The sequence below is a fragment of the Pelodiscus sinensis genome, chromosome 8 (assembly GCF_049634645.1).
Source record: "Pelodiscus sinensis isolate JC-2024 chromosome 8, ASM4963464v1, whole genome shotgun sequence".
Taxonomy (NCBI): Eukaryota; Metazoa; Chordata; order Testudines; family Trionychidae; genus Pelodiscus; species Pelodiscus sinensis.
Genome location: NC_134718.1, coordinates 59,911,708 through 59,924,953, shown reverse-complemented (window position 1 = coordinate 59,924,953; position 13,246 = coordinate 59,911,708). Strand labels below are relative to the sequence as shown.

The 13,246-nt window shown below is 35.2% G+C and overlaps 1 protein-coding gene across 3 annotated transcripts in view; it reads right to left on the bottom strand.

Annotated features, from left to right (window-relative positions):
• Nucleotides 1-1,672: 1,672 nt before the first annotated feature.
• FAM204A (family with sequence similarity 204 member A) overlaps nucleotides 1,673-13,246 on the bottom strand; it is a 28,334-nt gene continuing 16,760 nt past the window's right edge. For 2 of the 3 annotated variants that reach the window (XM_014573520.3, XM_006111383.4), the window contains exons 7-8: nucleotides 4,767-4,873; nucleotides 1,673-4,425 (exon numbers count right to left, since the gene is read on the bottom strand). In XM_014573520.3, coding sequence (XP_014429006.1) covers nucleotides 4,374-4,425; nucleotides 4,767-4,873 — 159 coding nt within the window. In that variant the 3' untranslated portion in view covers nucleotides 1,673-4,373. The other variant, XM_075935378.1, reaches the window with a different exon arrangement.

Below are 13,246 nucleotides of genomic sequence, written 5' to 3'. Positions count from 1 at the left end.
TACCAGTGCTCTGATCTCTGCACTGAGGGCTTATCTGTTTGAGGTACAGTCAAAGGTGTTGGACATAATTTATAACTCTTTATATTATTTGGGATTTGGCTATGACACCACCCCCCCTCTCTTCTATCTGGTATCATTACAATTGATAATACCTGAGCTGGTAATCTCCTAAAGTAACTGAGAAGGAGTTGCAGGTTAGATGCTTTCACTGAAGAGCCCTCAATTTTGAGACTCATTATACCTCATCTGAGGGTATATTTCATAGATTACAAGGCCAGAAGGGACCAATGTGATCATCTAGTCTGACCATGTACAACACAAGCCACTGAACTTCACTGAAGTAAGTCATAGCATATTTCAGTAGAGAACACCAATCTTGATTTTAAAATGATTGGTGATGGAGAATCTACTATGGACCACTGGTAAATTGTTCCAATGGTTAATTATTCTCAGTTAAAAAATTATGCCTTATTTCCAGTCTGAATTGGTTTAAAATGAGCTCACTGAGTGTATCACAAAAAGGCATGCAATGGTCACCTGTTTCCCTAAGCTACAGAAAAGGTCAAAGGGCAGATGGATCTGGGATGTTTGGATAGTAATAGACCTGTTGGTCACTGTGGTCCTATTAGGGTGATTGATAAAATGTAGGCAACACATTTTTTCCACTAATTTAATCTGATATGAACTTTTTTGTACATACATTTCATTTTAACAGTAGCAGGGTTAAGAGTCCAAATAAAAATGCTTCTCTAGGGGTTTCTTCAGAGTCCTCCTCTTATATTTGCTACTGTACGATGGGCTGATTGTGATTGAAAACAAGGCTTCAGAAATTTCTAAGCAGTGTTTTGGAAAGGGAAAATTAGTAACAGTTCAGAAAGCAGTTTTGCCTGTTTGGCTAAGACACAGAACTATATTGACAAAGACAAGGTAAAAATCTTTTACTGTACTAACTTCTTTTGGTGGAGGAGATAAACTTTTAAGCTCCACAGAATACCTGATGAAGAGCACAATAAAGCTCAAAAGCTTGCCTCTTCTGCCAGAAGAAGTTGGTCCAATAAAAGGTATTAGTTCACATGACTGGACTCTTCTATATCCTGGGACCAACATGACTAGAATAACAGTGCAGAAAAAAGCTAATAATGTAAAATGCCTATAACTCACATGAGTCCCTTAGGAGTCCCCTTCCTTGGAAAAAAAAAAGTGTGACTACCTGCTTAAGCTGATATAGATCTGTATGGATATGATTGTGCATTATTAAACTTTTAATATTTTTTCCATTGTTAATTAAATCTTTAACATCTTTTGAACAGAGTTTAACTCTGCTAGTTTACAGACACTAATAAACGAAGGATTTAGGAACACCAAAAATACTTAAATGTGATTATTTTTAATTCATCACACAATTAAGTTAAAGCAAATGTTCTGAATACTTCCTAAATAATTAATTACATTGTTAGTAGTCTAAAATAAGTTATTTTAAAAGTGAAAAATGTTATATGTAGAGAACTGTTGAGATGAATATAAAACAGTAATTTCTTAAACACAAAAAAAAAAACTTACCTTTGTTTACTACTACATTTCCAGATCAAGTACCACTACTGTTCCTTCTGCTGTGATACACACATATCAATAGTTTAACTAGATTACTTACTATAAAGCTGATGTTCACAACTTTTTCAGTTATTAAAATAGAGATCATTTTATTAAAGTACCAACAAATTAAATCATATTAATCTGTTTTCAGGATAGAGGATAAATAGCATAATTTGGCTTTTTCAGTGTATAGCAAATAAAAAGGCCATCTTTCTCCTACTGTTAATTTACCATCTGCTGGGGGAGGGGAGAGATGCACAAAGTAAAAATTATTTCTCTTGAATTTTCTGACAGGTTCTTTTTTTGGTAGAATTTTTGTACATTTGAAATTTAGAAAAAAGATTCTTCATGCAGTATTTTTCTAGGTGATTTTTCTAAGTGTGCCAAGGAACCACTGAGGCACTTTTCTGTTTTCATAAACTATAAGGTCTTAAATGTAATGTATTCCTGTGGGGAAAATGCAGATACTACATACATTATGTATTTGTAAATTTAATGCATATATAAGGTAAACAATAGGAGGACTACATATCAATTGCTTCCTTTCCTCATGCCATGACTCTTCTCAAAGAGTTTGAATTTTATGATGTTCTGTTGCAGAAACCGGTTTAGCCACAGACTTATATTCTTGGCAGTTGTATTTAACTGTCATCATAACTAATTACAGGTATCTCTACATTACCATATTGCAAACTCTCATCTTTATGAAAGTACAATGTTCTGTTGGGGAGGAAAAAAAAGATATATCCAACATCCTGAGGGCTACCAAACAATGCCCTATTCCATGTTAGACTACAAACCTCAGGTCTTAGAACTGGTGCTGTAAACCTTCAAATTACTATTCTTTGGCAAGTTGCTTTAGCCTGAAGTACTTAAATAGTAAATCATCATTATGTGTTAATGCCAAACCTTTGGCCTGACACATATTAATCTTGTTTAACAGCAACTGATGATTACATTCCCTATTCATTTCAGGCATTTTGGTGACTAAACACATATGCAAAAGCTTCAGGGAAAAATTATTATTAGTTTTGAATGTGTCCTTACTTTTCACTGTGAATGATTGAGAAAACATTATTAAAAATTCTTGTTACTTATAACATAAGCATTCAAAGCATAATTCTTTTTTGAAACATCTGGCACTGAATAAAATTTGCATTTGGTATTCCAATATAACTGATCAACTCCAGAACATAACATATTTTAGATGTTTTCAAAATTCACATTTCCACATTTTATCCCATTGAAAAGATAGAGATTTAAAAACTTGAACCTATGTGAAAGAACTGGGGAAGGATAAACTAAAAGGGTCTTTAATTTGATAGCTACAGGACAAAGAGCATACCAGATCCACCCAATAAATCATTGCGCTTTCTGGACTTAAGCTACACTTTTCTATTGCAATTCATCTAGCACAATGGTGGGCAACTTGTGGCCTCCTCAGGGTATGTAGCTGGTGGGCCACCAGACAAGTTCTTGACCCTGCATCTGCCAATGGGAGTTGCAGAAAGTGGTGCAGGCCACAGGGACTTACTGATGACAGCTTCTCACAGCACCCATTGGCTGGAAACAGCAAACCAAGGCCAATGGGAGCAGCAGACTGACATACCTACGGATACAAGAAACAACCTATCTAGCAGCCCACCAGTCTTACCCTGATGAGCCATGAGCGGCCTGTGACACACAGGTTGCCTACCACTGATCTAGACACAAACAAATAATATTAAGATAATTTTAAATTAAGCTATTCTCCAAACTAAGATGTTTTCACATTTAATATAAGCTAAATAGCAGCAGCATTGGGTAGGGTCACAAAAGTCAATATTCTGGTATTCTGCAGGCATTTTATGCAGGGATGTAAGAGTGTAGTTGATTAAACCATTAACTGATACGCAAAAGCTTATTGGTTAATGCTATTCATTACATGCATTTCCCCCTCCCTTGCAAGTAAATTTTTTAAAGGGCTGGTCAGCAGCCTGGCTCAGTCCCAGCTGGTGCCAGGTCCGGAAGGTACCCCCGCTGTGGCTCTGAAATGCAAGTATTTTAGGAGCTGGGTGGGCAGACTGCCTGGTCAGTCCTGGCTTGTGCTGCAGGACAAGTCCCGGGACCTTGTGTGAGCTGGGCTGCTTGCCTGGCTCCTAATTCTTTCAATTCAGAGCTGCAGCGAGGGTAGCTCCTGGACCTGGTGCAAGCCGGGATTGTGTGCTTCCAGTGCTAACCCTTATTGTTTAATCGTGTAGTCAACAAAATTTTTCAAAAAGCAACCTCAAAAAAATAGTGATAAGATTTGTACTATTTAGTAAATCAGATATATAACTGATAAGATATTTTTTTAAAGGCAGAACCTGTCATTTACCCACTCCAATGGATCACAGGCATTATATTTTATCATGATCACCTAACAGAACTTTGTTGCACTAATATTTGGGTCTAGATTTATGGGATTCTTGACCAGGCTCAAAAATGCTTTGGACCTAAGATTTGTTATACAGAATTTTATCTATTTGGAGAATATGAGGGGAATGTTAAATTTCTGTTGCATTAAAATAAATAAAATATCTAATTTCCCCATTACAATTTTAAAAGGAATTGGAAACAAGATATTGAAGTCTAACAGTATTATGAGAAAAACAGTTTTTGCTTAGTAGTTTTTAAAAATATCAACCTTGCTTAGTTGTTCAGATTTAGTTATGCAAGCATAAAAAGGCAGCACATCCTGTATTAAACCACCAATATTTCCATTTTAAACGCCTTTGCTTTCAGATGACATCAAGACAGAGCTACATGTATCCCATGTTGCTTTTTGTTTCCCATCTTTTCTTAGCTTCAAATCTGAAATGAAGCACAAAAACATATTATGCACCATTGTAGACATATTAGGAACTGTAAAGAGGAAACATGTAATATTTAACTTCAATGAAAAAAAAAAATCACAATTTGGGTTTTAATATCCTATCAATTACTAAAGGCCAATACAAACATTAAAATAACTTATTTGTAGTAATAACTCTATATTTAGTCTAATTCACTATTCAGGAAAAAACAGGTCAAGTAAACAAACAAGGATCAGCACAAGCCTATTTGAAGTAAGGAAACATTTAACTGAGATTATATTGTATCCATTTAGTGCCAACAAAACTGCAAATACTGAATATTGTACTCAAATAACGCACCCCCAGGCAAGCTTCTTTTTCTTTCGAGCTTCTTGGGAAGCCTCCATATCTTGTTTGGCTTTTACAAAGTTGCGGCAAGCAACAGCTTTAGCAATTTTCACGCCGAGCTAAGTGGGGTGAGAAGGGACAGAAAGAAAAGTTAACAGAAGTAAATGGTTTACATCAAACATGAGGCATATCTTCTTTCCCATGAGCTAACATGAGTTTTGGTATCTTTTTTTAAAAAAATCAGATGCACAGATGTACTCATAGGACTGAACAGGACCAGATTTTCCATGAAAGTTCGATATGAGACACAAATGATTGATTTTACCATATAGCCTCTGGTCTTAGAAGGACATCTAGAACTGAAGAAGAAATCTGTTCCCACCTCACCACCCTCATCAGCCAGAAAGATGACAGTGTTAAGAAGGATGGGAGAGAACAGTAGGAGTCGGGTCCTAGGGACCCCAAGTAATCCCACCCATCCAAAGGAAAGCTTACTTGTAAATTCAATAAATTTGTAATATTACTCCATATAGTACCTTTCACACATGGAATTTAAAGCTCTTTAGAATTGGGGAAGGCTGAATTTTAATGGCTACTCTCAATAAACAGACAAGTGCTTATGTGTTGGGCATTACTTGAGCATCAGCTACCCTCTAACATGACATACTAGACCAAAACACTAGTACTAAAGGATGAAAATTATTTATATAATCACATGAACTAAGATGACCAGAAAGTTTTACATGTATACATTTTGTAGCCAACCAACCTACCTAGATTTTTTAAGTAATAAAAACTTGGCATTTTAAGACACTGCTTTGAGTGTTACAGTAGTCTGTAAAAATGAATAGTCCTGTGATATATTAAAGACTAACAGATTTGGGCAAAAGCTTTTGTAGAAGAAATCCCAGTTTGTCAGATGCATCTTTATGCCCAAATAAATGTTAGTTTTTAATGTGCCACAGGACTCATTTTTGCAGATGCAGTCTATCATGGCTTTCCCTCAGATGCTTGTCAGTATTCAGCGTATATTTCAAACAAAGGGCCAAATTCAGTAGCGATGGACGTGCCAGAGATTTTTTAGATATTCTTTCCCGATCAACCTATGTAAGTGGCAATGTAATATGCACAGGTTTTATATCCCGTGGACACCACAGTCTATCCTGCTATAAATACATCCAATTCCCAGTGACTCACTGGGAATTATTTCCTCTAATCCTAGGGATCAATTTGGCTCAAGTGGTGCTTAGGAGGTTACAGGTGAAAGAGAAAGAAAGAAGCTGCTTTACTTTACAACTAATGCAGGTTGGAGAATAAGAACTGGATTTCATGATAATATGAAGTTTCAATTTGTTTTTTTACTAACTGGAACAAACTCTTTTGGACATTTTCCAAAACAAAAGCATGTTGAATCACCCGAGTCTGGTCAAGAAAGTAAGGTTTCTGGTTTATGTCTCTCCCTCTCTTGCCTACTACGCACCTCAGAAACCTTATGGTTGAAATCAACAAACCAGTACTTTGTGATGAAAAATGTTTTAAACTGTTCTGACCAATTTTACTTTTATCTTGTTAGTTGGTTTCATGACATACTCTGACTCTGTAAAGACAACAGACAAAATTCCTTCCTATCAACATATTATATTGTGCAGATTATAATTTTAAAAATGCACAATATTCTGGAACTCAACACCAGAAAAAGTTGGAACATGTAATTTGATCTTCAATAATTTATCAGAACCAAACAATATATTCCCATCCTCAAGCTGATCTTCTCAGAGGAATAGTGTCAGGCCTTAACAATATTAAGCAGAAGATGTTCCAGAAAAAGCAGCATGCTGCCGGAAGTAACAGTAATCTGAAATATGTCACTTTTAAAAACAATACTGAACCAATGCCCCAGGATAGCACTAAGATGCAGTGAGACATCTTTCAAATGAAAGAAAACAGAAGTCTAGATCATGTGTAGAAATTAAAAACTTCGAAAGTACTTTTGCAGGAATGGAGGTAGTGAAGATGAAACCAGGGACCTGATCAAAATATTAATTTAGATAATTATATTGTATCCACCGACAGATCCAACTGAAGTGTTCTACACTCCCATCCTAAACTAACCAGAGCTACCAGGTTTTTCGCCTTCCTCTGTAGCATGGGGTACAGATCACAGCTGGAGGATTCTCTGCATCTTATCATAGAATCATAGAATAATAGGACTGGAAGGGACCTCAAGAGGTCATCGAGTCCAGCCCCCCGCCCTCAAGGCAGGACCAAGCTCCACCTACACCATCCCTGACAGATGTCTATCTAACCTGTCCTTAAATATCTCCAGAGAGGGAGATTCCACCACCTCCCTTGGCAATTTATTCCAATATTTGACCACCCTGACAGATAGGAATTTTTTCCTAATGTCCAATCTAAACCTCCCCTGCTGCACTTTAAGCCCATTACTCCTTGTCCTGTCCTCAGAAACCAAGAGGAACAAATTTTCTCCTTCCTCCTTGTGACACCCTTTTAGATATTTGAAAACCGCTATCATGTCCCCCCTTAATCTTCTTTTTTCCAAACTAAACAAGCCCAGTTCATGAAGCCTGGCTTCATAGGTCATGTTCTCTAGACCTTTAATCATTCTTGTCGCTCTTCTCTGTACCCTTTCCAATTTCTCCACACCTTAAAGTCTATGAGTCTACTGCACACTATTAAATGGTTGCCACATTCACTGAGAAGGTGACGGAAATATATGTAAAGATCATGTGCAATATGTTAAGATGATCGTCACATTATCCGACTCTAGACTGTCATTTATGTAATAAAGATGCATGCTATTCAAATAAGCTTTTGACAGGATGCAAGATAGATGCCATTTTATTTATTTACAACCCTTTCACCTAAGGGGAATTCAATTGGTACCATGGTATACGTAAGAGGGAAAAAAAAAAAAAAAAAAAAAAAAAAGACTAGATGGACTAATGCCACAGAAGAATTTTGAACTCACCATTTTCAAAGATTTCCATTACTGAACATTGCTAACTCCCTGCTCATTTTAATTGAATGTTGTGATATCCATGAATGGTGTTAAATAACACCAGCAAAAATGTAAGTCAGAAAAATTTGTTCTCAAAATTACTCCTATTTCTTTCTGAAAACCAGAAAGCTCATCTGTACAAAACAGCTAGAATATGTTGCTGCTTCTTGCAGCAGTAACTCATTCAAGGTGCTATCCAAAGCCCACTCAAATCAATGAGCACCTTTCCTGTTGGAGTTTGCAGTCTGGATTGTGTACGGCAAACAAAAGCATCCAACAAAAACAAAACAAAACAAAAAAAGATAGTGTGCAAGATCCAGGTAACAGAACAAGATCTCAGGCTACTGAAAATATGGCTGGAAACTGCATGAGTCATGGCAATGCATATAAAAGGGGCTGTTGTCTTAAGCAGGTATGGCTGCAATTCACTTCTATAAAAATTAAGTCCATAGATCAAATCCACAGAATGCAGCATTTTTATATGTAAACAGGAAGGCTGACTGCGGCATAATCTTGTTTCACCAGAGAAATATTGGTATGTCTACATTATAAAGACTACATACAAAACACAAAGCAATGATAACAGCTAGGCAGTTGGTGAGTTGAACCCACTCCCTATTACTCAATACATTTTTTTTATTCTTATCTTGTTTACCACTCTTGCACCCACTTTTTCTGTTTTACTCACCCACCTGTTGTGTCTTCTCTGTAACCTAAATGGTGAGGTCTTTGAGGCAGGGACTGACTGCTTGTTTGTTTGTACAGCAACTAGCACAACAGGCATTCTTGATCATACATAGACTGAAACCCTAGGCACTTCTATAATACAAACAGTAAATAGCTAAAAAGTGAGCACTAATTATATTAATTCCTTAAAAAGGCTACAACTAAACATTTCACTAATCTTGCTTTTGAATCTATATAAAGGGTATATATCTCCTTATGGCAGGGCCAGATGAGGCCCCCAGCTTACCTGAATCTAACCAGGAGGCTCAGGGCTCCCCCCTCAAGCATCGGGGAACTCATGCTGGTGTTCGAGCCCCTCTGCAGGACTAAAGCACACACAAAAATCTACTAGCCTGGGCCCTCCTAGACTCTGGTGTGTGAGCGGAATATGAGAAGTAGCTTTCTCCCTTCTTAATCAGGAGCCACATCAGTGAGGAGGGAAGGGGTTGTTTTGTTTTTGCTTGTCACTCATGGGAAGACCCCGACTTATTTTTCTGTGGATCAGCAGCCCCCAACTGAAAAAAGTTTCCCCAGCCCACCTTCTGGAGTCCTCCTGATGCAGCAAAATCAATCATGTGATCAGCCAATACTTCAACGTTTTTCATCATTAGCCATATAGGGATGCTTTGATTAACAATTAATATAATCCAATATTTCTGACATCTAAACTATAAAATGTGATGACAGTCACAAAGCATATCATAAAGACTAACTACTGTATAACATTCTGTTACTGACATGTAGTAATATAACATTTAAGTGCATCTAGAAGCATTCACATTTTTGCTATGAATCCTAGTAACATTTATAAATAAATCCAGATGTAATGAACCAACAAATTCCTGAAGTTATAATAGAAACTTAAAGGAATACAGTAGCAAATGAATATTTATATGGCAAAGCACAATAATTTTATTAACATAATACATAGAGCAAACAGAAGACTAAATGGACAATGAATTCACAGCAGTAGCACAGCTGTATCTTTAAATATGTCATTTTAGACTGAATTTTACATCATAGTACGATGAATTAATGACATTAATATACACACACGATCTTAGATAACTGATGTCTATAAAGATATTTAAGCCTTTAGTCTATTTCTGTGAGGGTGGAATGAATACTTCTAGATTTGAAAGTATGGAAATGAAATGGAATAATATCCGCTGTAGTATATGTAGAAATAGGGGAAATAAATATTCTGCAATATTAATGCCATTGCTTTAGGGCTACATAAAATCTAGTCGGCAAGACAAATATGTTGTTTAAACATTCACAAACATTTTATTCAGACTAAGCATATTCTCTGTCCATCCACACATATTCATTTCCCCTCCCAGAAGAAATCCTTGAAAGCTTGGTCAATAGAATTTAAATTTAAAAACAAAACAAAAACAAAAAACAAACCACAAACATTATGGGTCATCAGATAACAAAACAAAATGCAATGTTGTAAGAAGTGAAAAAATATGAATAAAATATATATAAAAATTTCTTGTGTAGTCAAAGTATCAGCATTTTCCATATAGAACATCCAATATTTTGCTGCATTTTAATTAAGGTGTCTAAACATTATCACAAAGAACTGCAAATTGGTCAGAGCACGCAGTAAGGAAAATTAAGCTCTAAAGGCTTTTTATCACCATATTTCAGGAACCAAGGGTGTAAAATGTTCTAATTTGGGATATATTAAAAGCCATAAAAGGTCTTTCAAAAAGATTAATGGTACTTTGCTTGGATTTAAGATAAGGGCTTTAGCTGGTTGGAAAAGCAGGGCCCTGGCTAGACCCTTGAGGCATTCATCTTTACAGCCACTTGGAAGATTTGTAAAAGCGTCTGCATAACCTCAAGCAAACGCACTGCGACATTTTTTTTTAAATTCCTTTCAATTTTACAGGTTTAAAGTGTGTAAATCATGTTGGGTAGTAAAGCAGATATAATGGCTCATCCTTGTAACATACTATAGATTTTTAAGACAAACTTTAATCAACTCAGTTTCCATGAGGCAAAGTCTTTCCATATTGAAGTTCACCAATAATCACTTCAAATACCTTACGCCATCAGCTTAATGCAGCATAAATGGAAACTTCTTATCCATAATTTTTCATAAAATTTTTTACTCATGAAATTGTTACCTTGTAACAAATTTCTAAAGCCTTTCCTCTTTTTGAATACTTTCAAGGCACTTATTTAAAAATACCAATTATCATACTTTAACTTTGTATGGAATAACAGGTTTCTATGAAAAATATTTATGCCATTCTCTTTTGTTCTTTAATTAAATGAAAACAGATGTTTTCTGAAGTAAAGCGGAACCATTACTGGAGTACTTAAAGTGTTAAGGTCTTTAATTTTTATATCAGTTTGGTCTACAATTCCTGATTGTCTTTACTCAAGCTCAACATTAATGTCAAGCAAGTTACCTAGGAGACGAAAGAGATCAAAGAGACAAAAAACCCTCAAATGTCTGATTAATCAAGCCTGCAAACAGCTTATTTCTTTTAGCCTGCATGCAAGTATGAAAATGAGATTCTGGGAGCCGTACATTGTGCAGATTTGTTCATTCTTATCAGAACAAAGCCAGCGGCAGCTTATTTCATGGATCATTGGCACTGTCATCAGTGCTACACAGAACGGGTGACAGCTCCTCATTTTGAGGCTTGAACAAAATTAGCAAAAAGTCGGCACAAATTAGCCTCTCATCTTTTTAGTAATATGACATTATTCATTTACTTTTTATCCAATTTTTAATTTTTTCCTTGTCAGCTATCCCTTTCTAGTGTTTCTTGCACAGCATCACAAAACACTTTTAAAACAAGCAAAGAAATGGCTGAAGTTGAAATCGTATGTAAAGTTCAGGCAGCAAGACAGAAAACATTTTTACTGAGTTGCAACAAATATTTATTATAACTTACAAAAAACTTTCCAGAAAAATCTTGAGATGTTTAATTTGGAATCTTATGCAGAAGAGAACTTTCATTAAATCAGAAATCATGTTTAAATACAAAATCTCTATGATAGACTAATGAGATAGCAGATTCAAGAACTGCTCCAGAAATGTCATATTGAGGTATGATCTACAAATGCTAAACTCAAAGAGGCTTTTACAAAACATCTTTATTCACACAGGTCCTGAAGCAACCTATGGTCATACCAGAGAAGCCAAACAGCCTTTTAATACAGTATTACAGTTTCTCATCAAATATGAATCTAGTTATTTCAGGCTTTGCCTTTAGCAATGATTTTCTCCTTTTATGTTATGGAATGTTATCCATTGCTGACGTATATAAAATATATAAAGCAAACAAGAATATTGAGTGGATTTTGCAGTGAAAATTGTCTTCTTTCAAGGATGGACTCAACTTTCACTATGAAATAGTTTGTAATACCTTTGTTGTTTTTTATGACCTATTAAAACATCAAATAATATTTAGATGACAGAGTAATGTAGCAAGGATGGAAAAGTCTTCAAATACTTAAGTTCTTTTCTAGATTTAAACATTTATGTGCAAGTAACGTCTTCCATTCATGGCAAAACAGCATTAAAAATTAACTGTAAGCTGTTAGATGCTTTACACAGTCCCCTTATAAGAAAGGCAATTTAAAAAAAAAAAAAAAAAGAGAACTGTAGTACTGTTTTCAGCAATTTCTTTATCTCTGTTCTTCTAAGTAAGAAAGCTTATTAACAAGCTTTGAACTTAAAATCACATTTACAATAATGTGCCATCAACAGTTTTATAAGCTAATTAGAAAAAAAGATTAATTAATGACTGGCTGCTAATAAAATGGCAATCATGAAGAAAGAAACCAAGGGTGCTAAGCTTCAACTACCACCAATTAAGAGCTAATTACAAACAAATTATATATGTGTTTTGCTGTGGGCTTTAATTTACTAAAATGGTTTTAATTAAAAGAGAAAACATGCTGATTAATTGAACTGCAGAAAAAATCTACAGTATAAACTCGGCTTTGTCTGTCTCTTTAATTAGACTTGTAACATCTGAAATCTTTTTTTAAGGTTTGTTAAAGAAAAGATATACATAATTAGAGAAGCATAAGAATGTAATTCTAGGTGATAACCCTGTCATATAGCAAAGGTTAAAAGAAAACAATCCTAATGAAGAAAGATATTTGGAAGCACCTCCACTAAATGTTAGAAAGAAAAACCCATCACTAAGACAAAATTAAACCTACTCTTCTTTTTTCCAGGTCTTAATAGAAATGAAGCCCAAGTTAACTAGTGTGCAATTACAGTCTTAAAATATGTTGCAACCACTCTGGGTACCTACACACATTATAGTAAATTTTGAATGGGAGATATATATTTAGAAATACAACTCTAATCATAATAGTAGGTAGCAGACTTGCCATGTCCCCATGCAATTAATTGACTTGGTGTATATTTAATAGAAGGTCATTATTTGTATGACTTAACCAAAAGCTACATACTATTTCTTGAATAAAAGATCAAATTTTAAAAACAGAGAAATACTTTTAGAAACCCGGGTCATATGCTCCCCAATGGAAGTTATCAAGTTAGAATTTGCTCCCAAATAAGGACAATTTCATTAATGATTATTAGCAAGTGATCAAAACAATTATATAACACAATCAATGTGGTTAGAAAGCTCTCATCAGACTAGCTCTGTTGGGAGACAAGAATGGGATTTCAATGACTGGTTAATTAATTATATCATCTTTCATTTAAGCTTTATTAGAATAATGCAGTTTATTTGTAAATTAT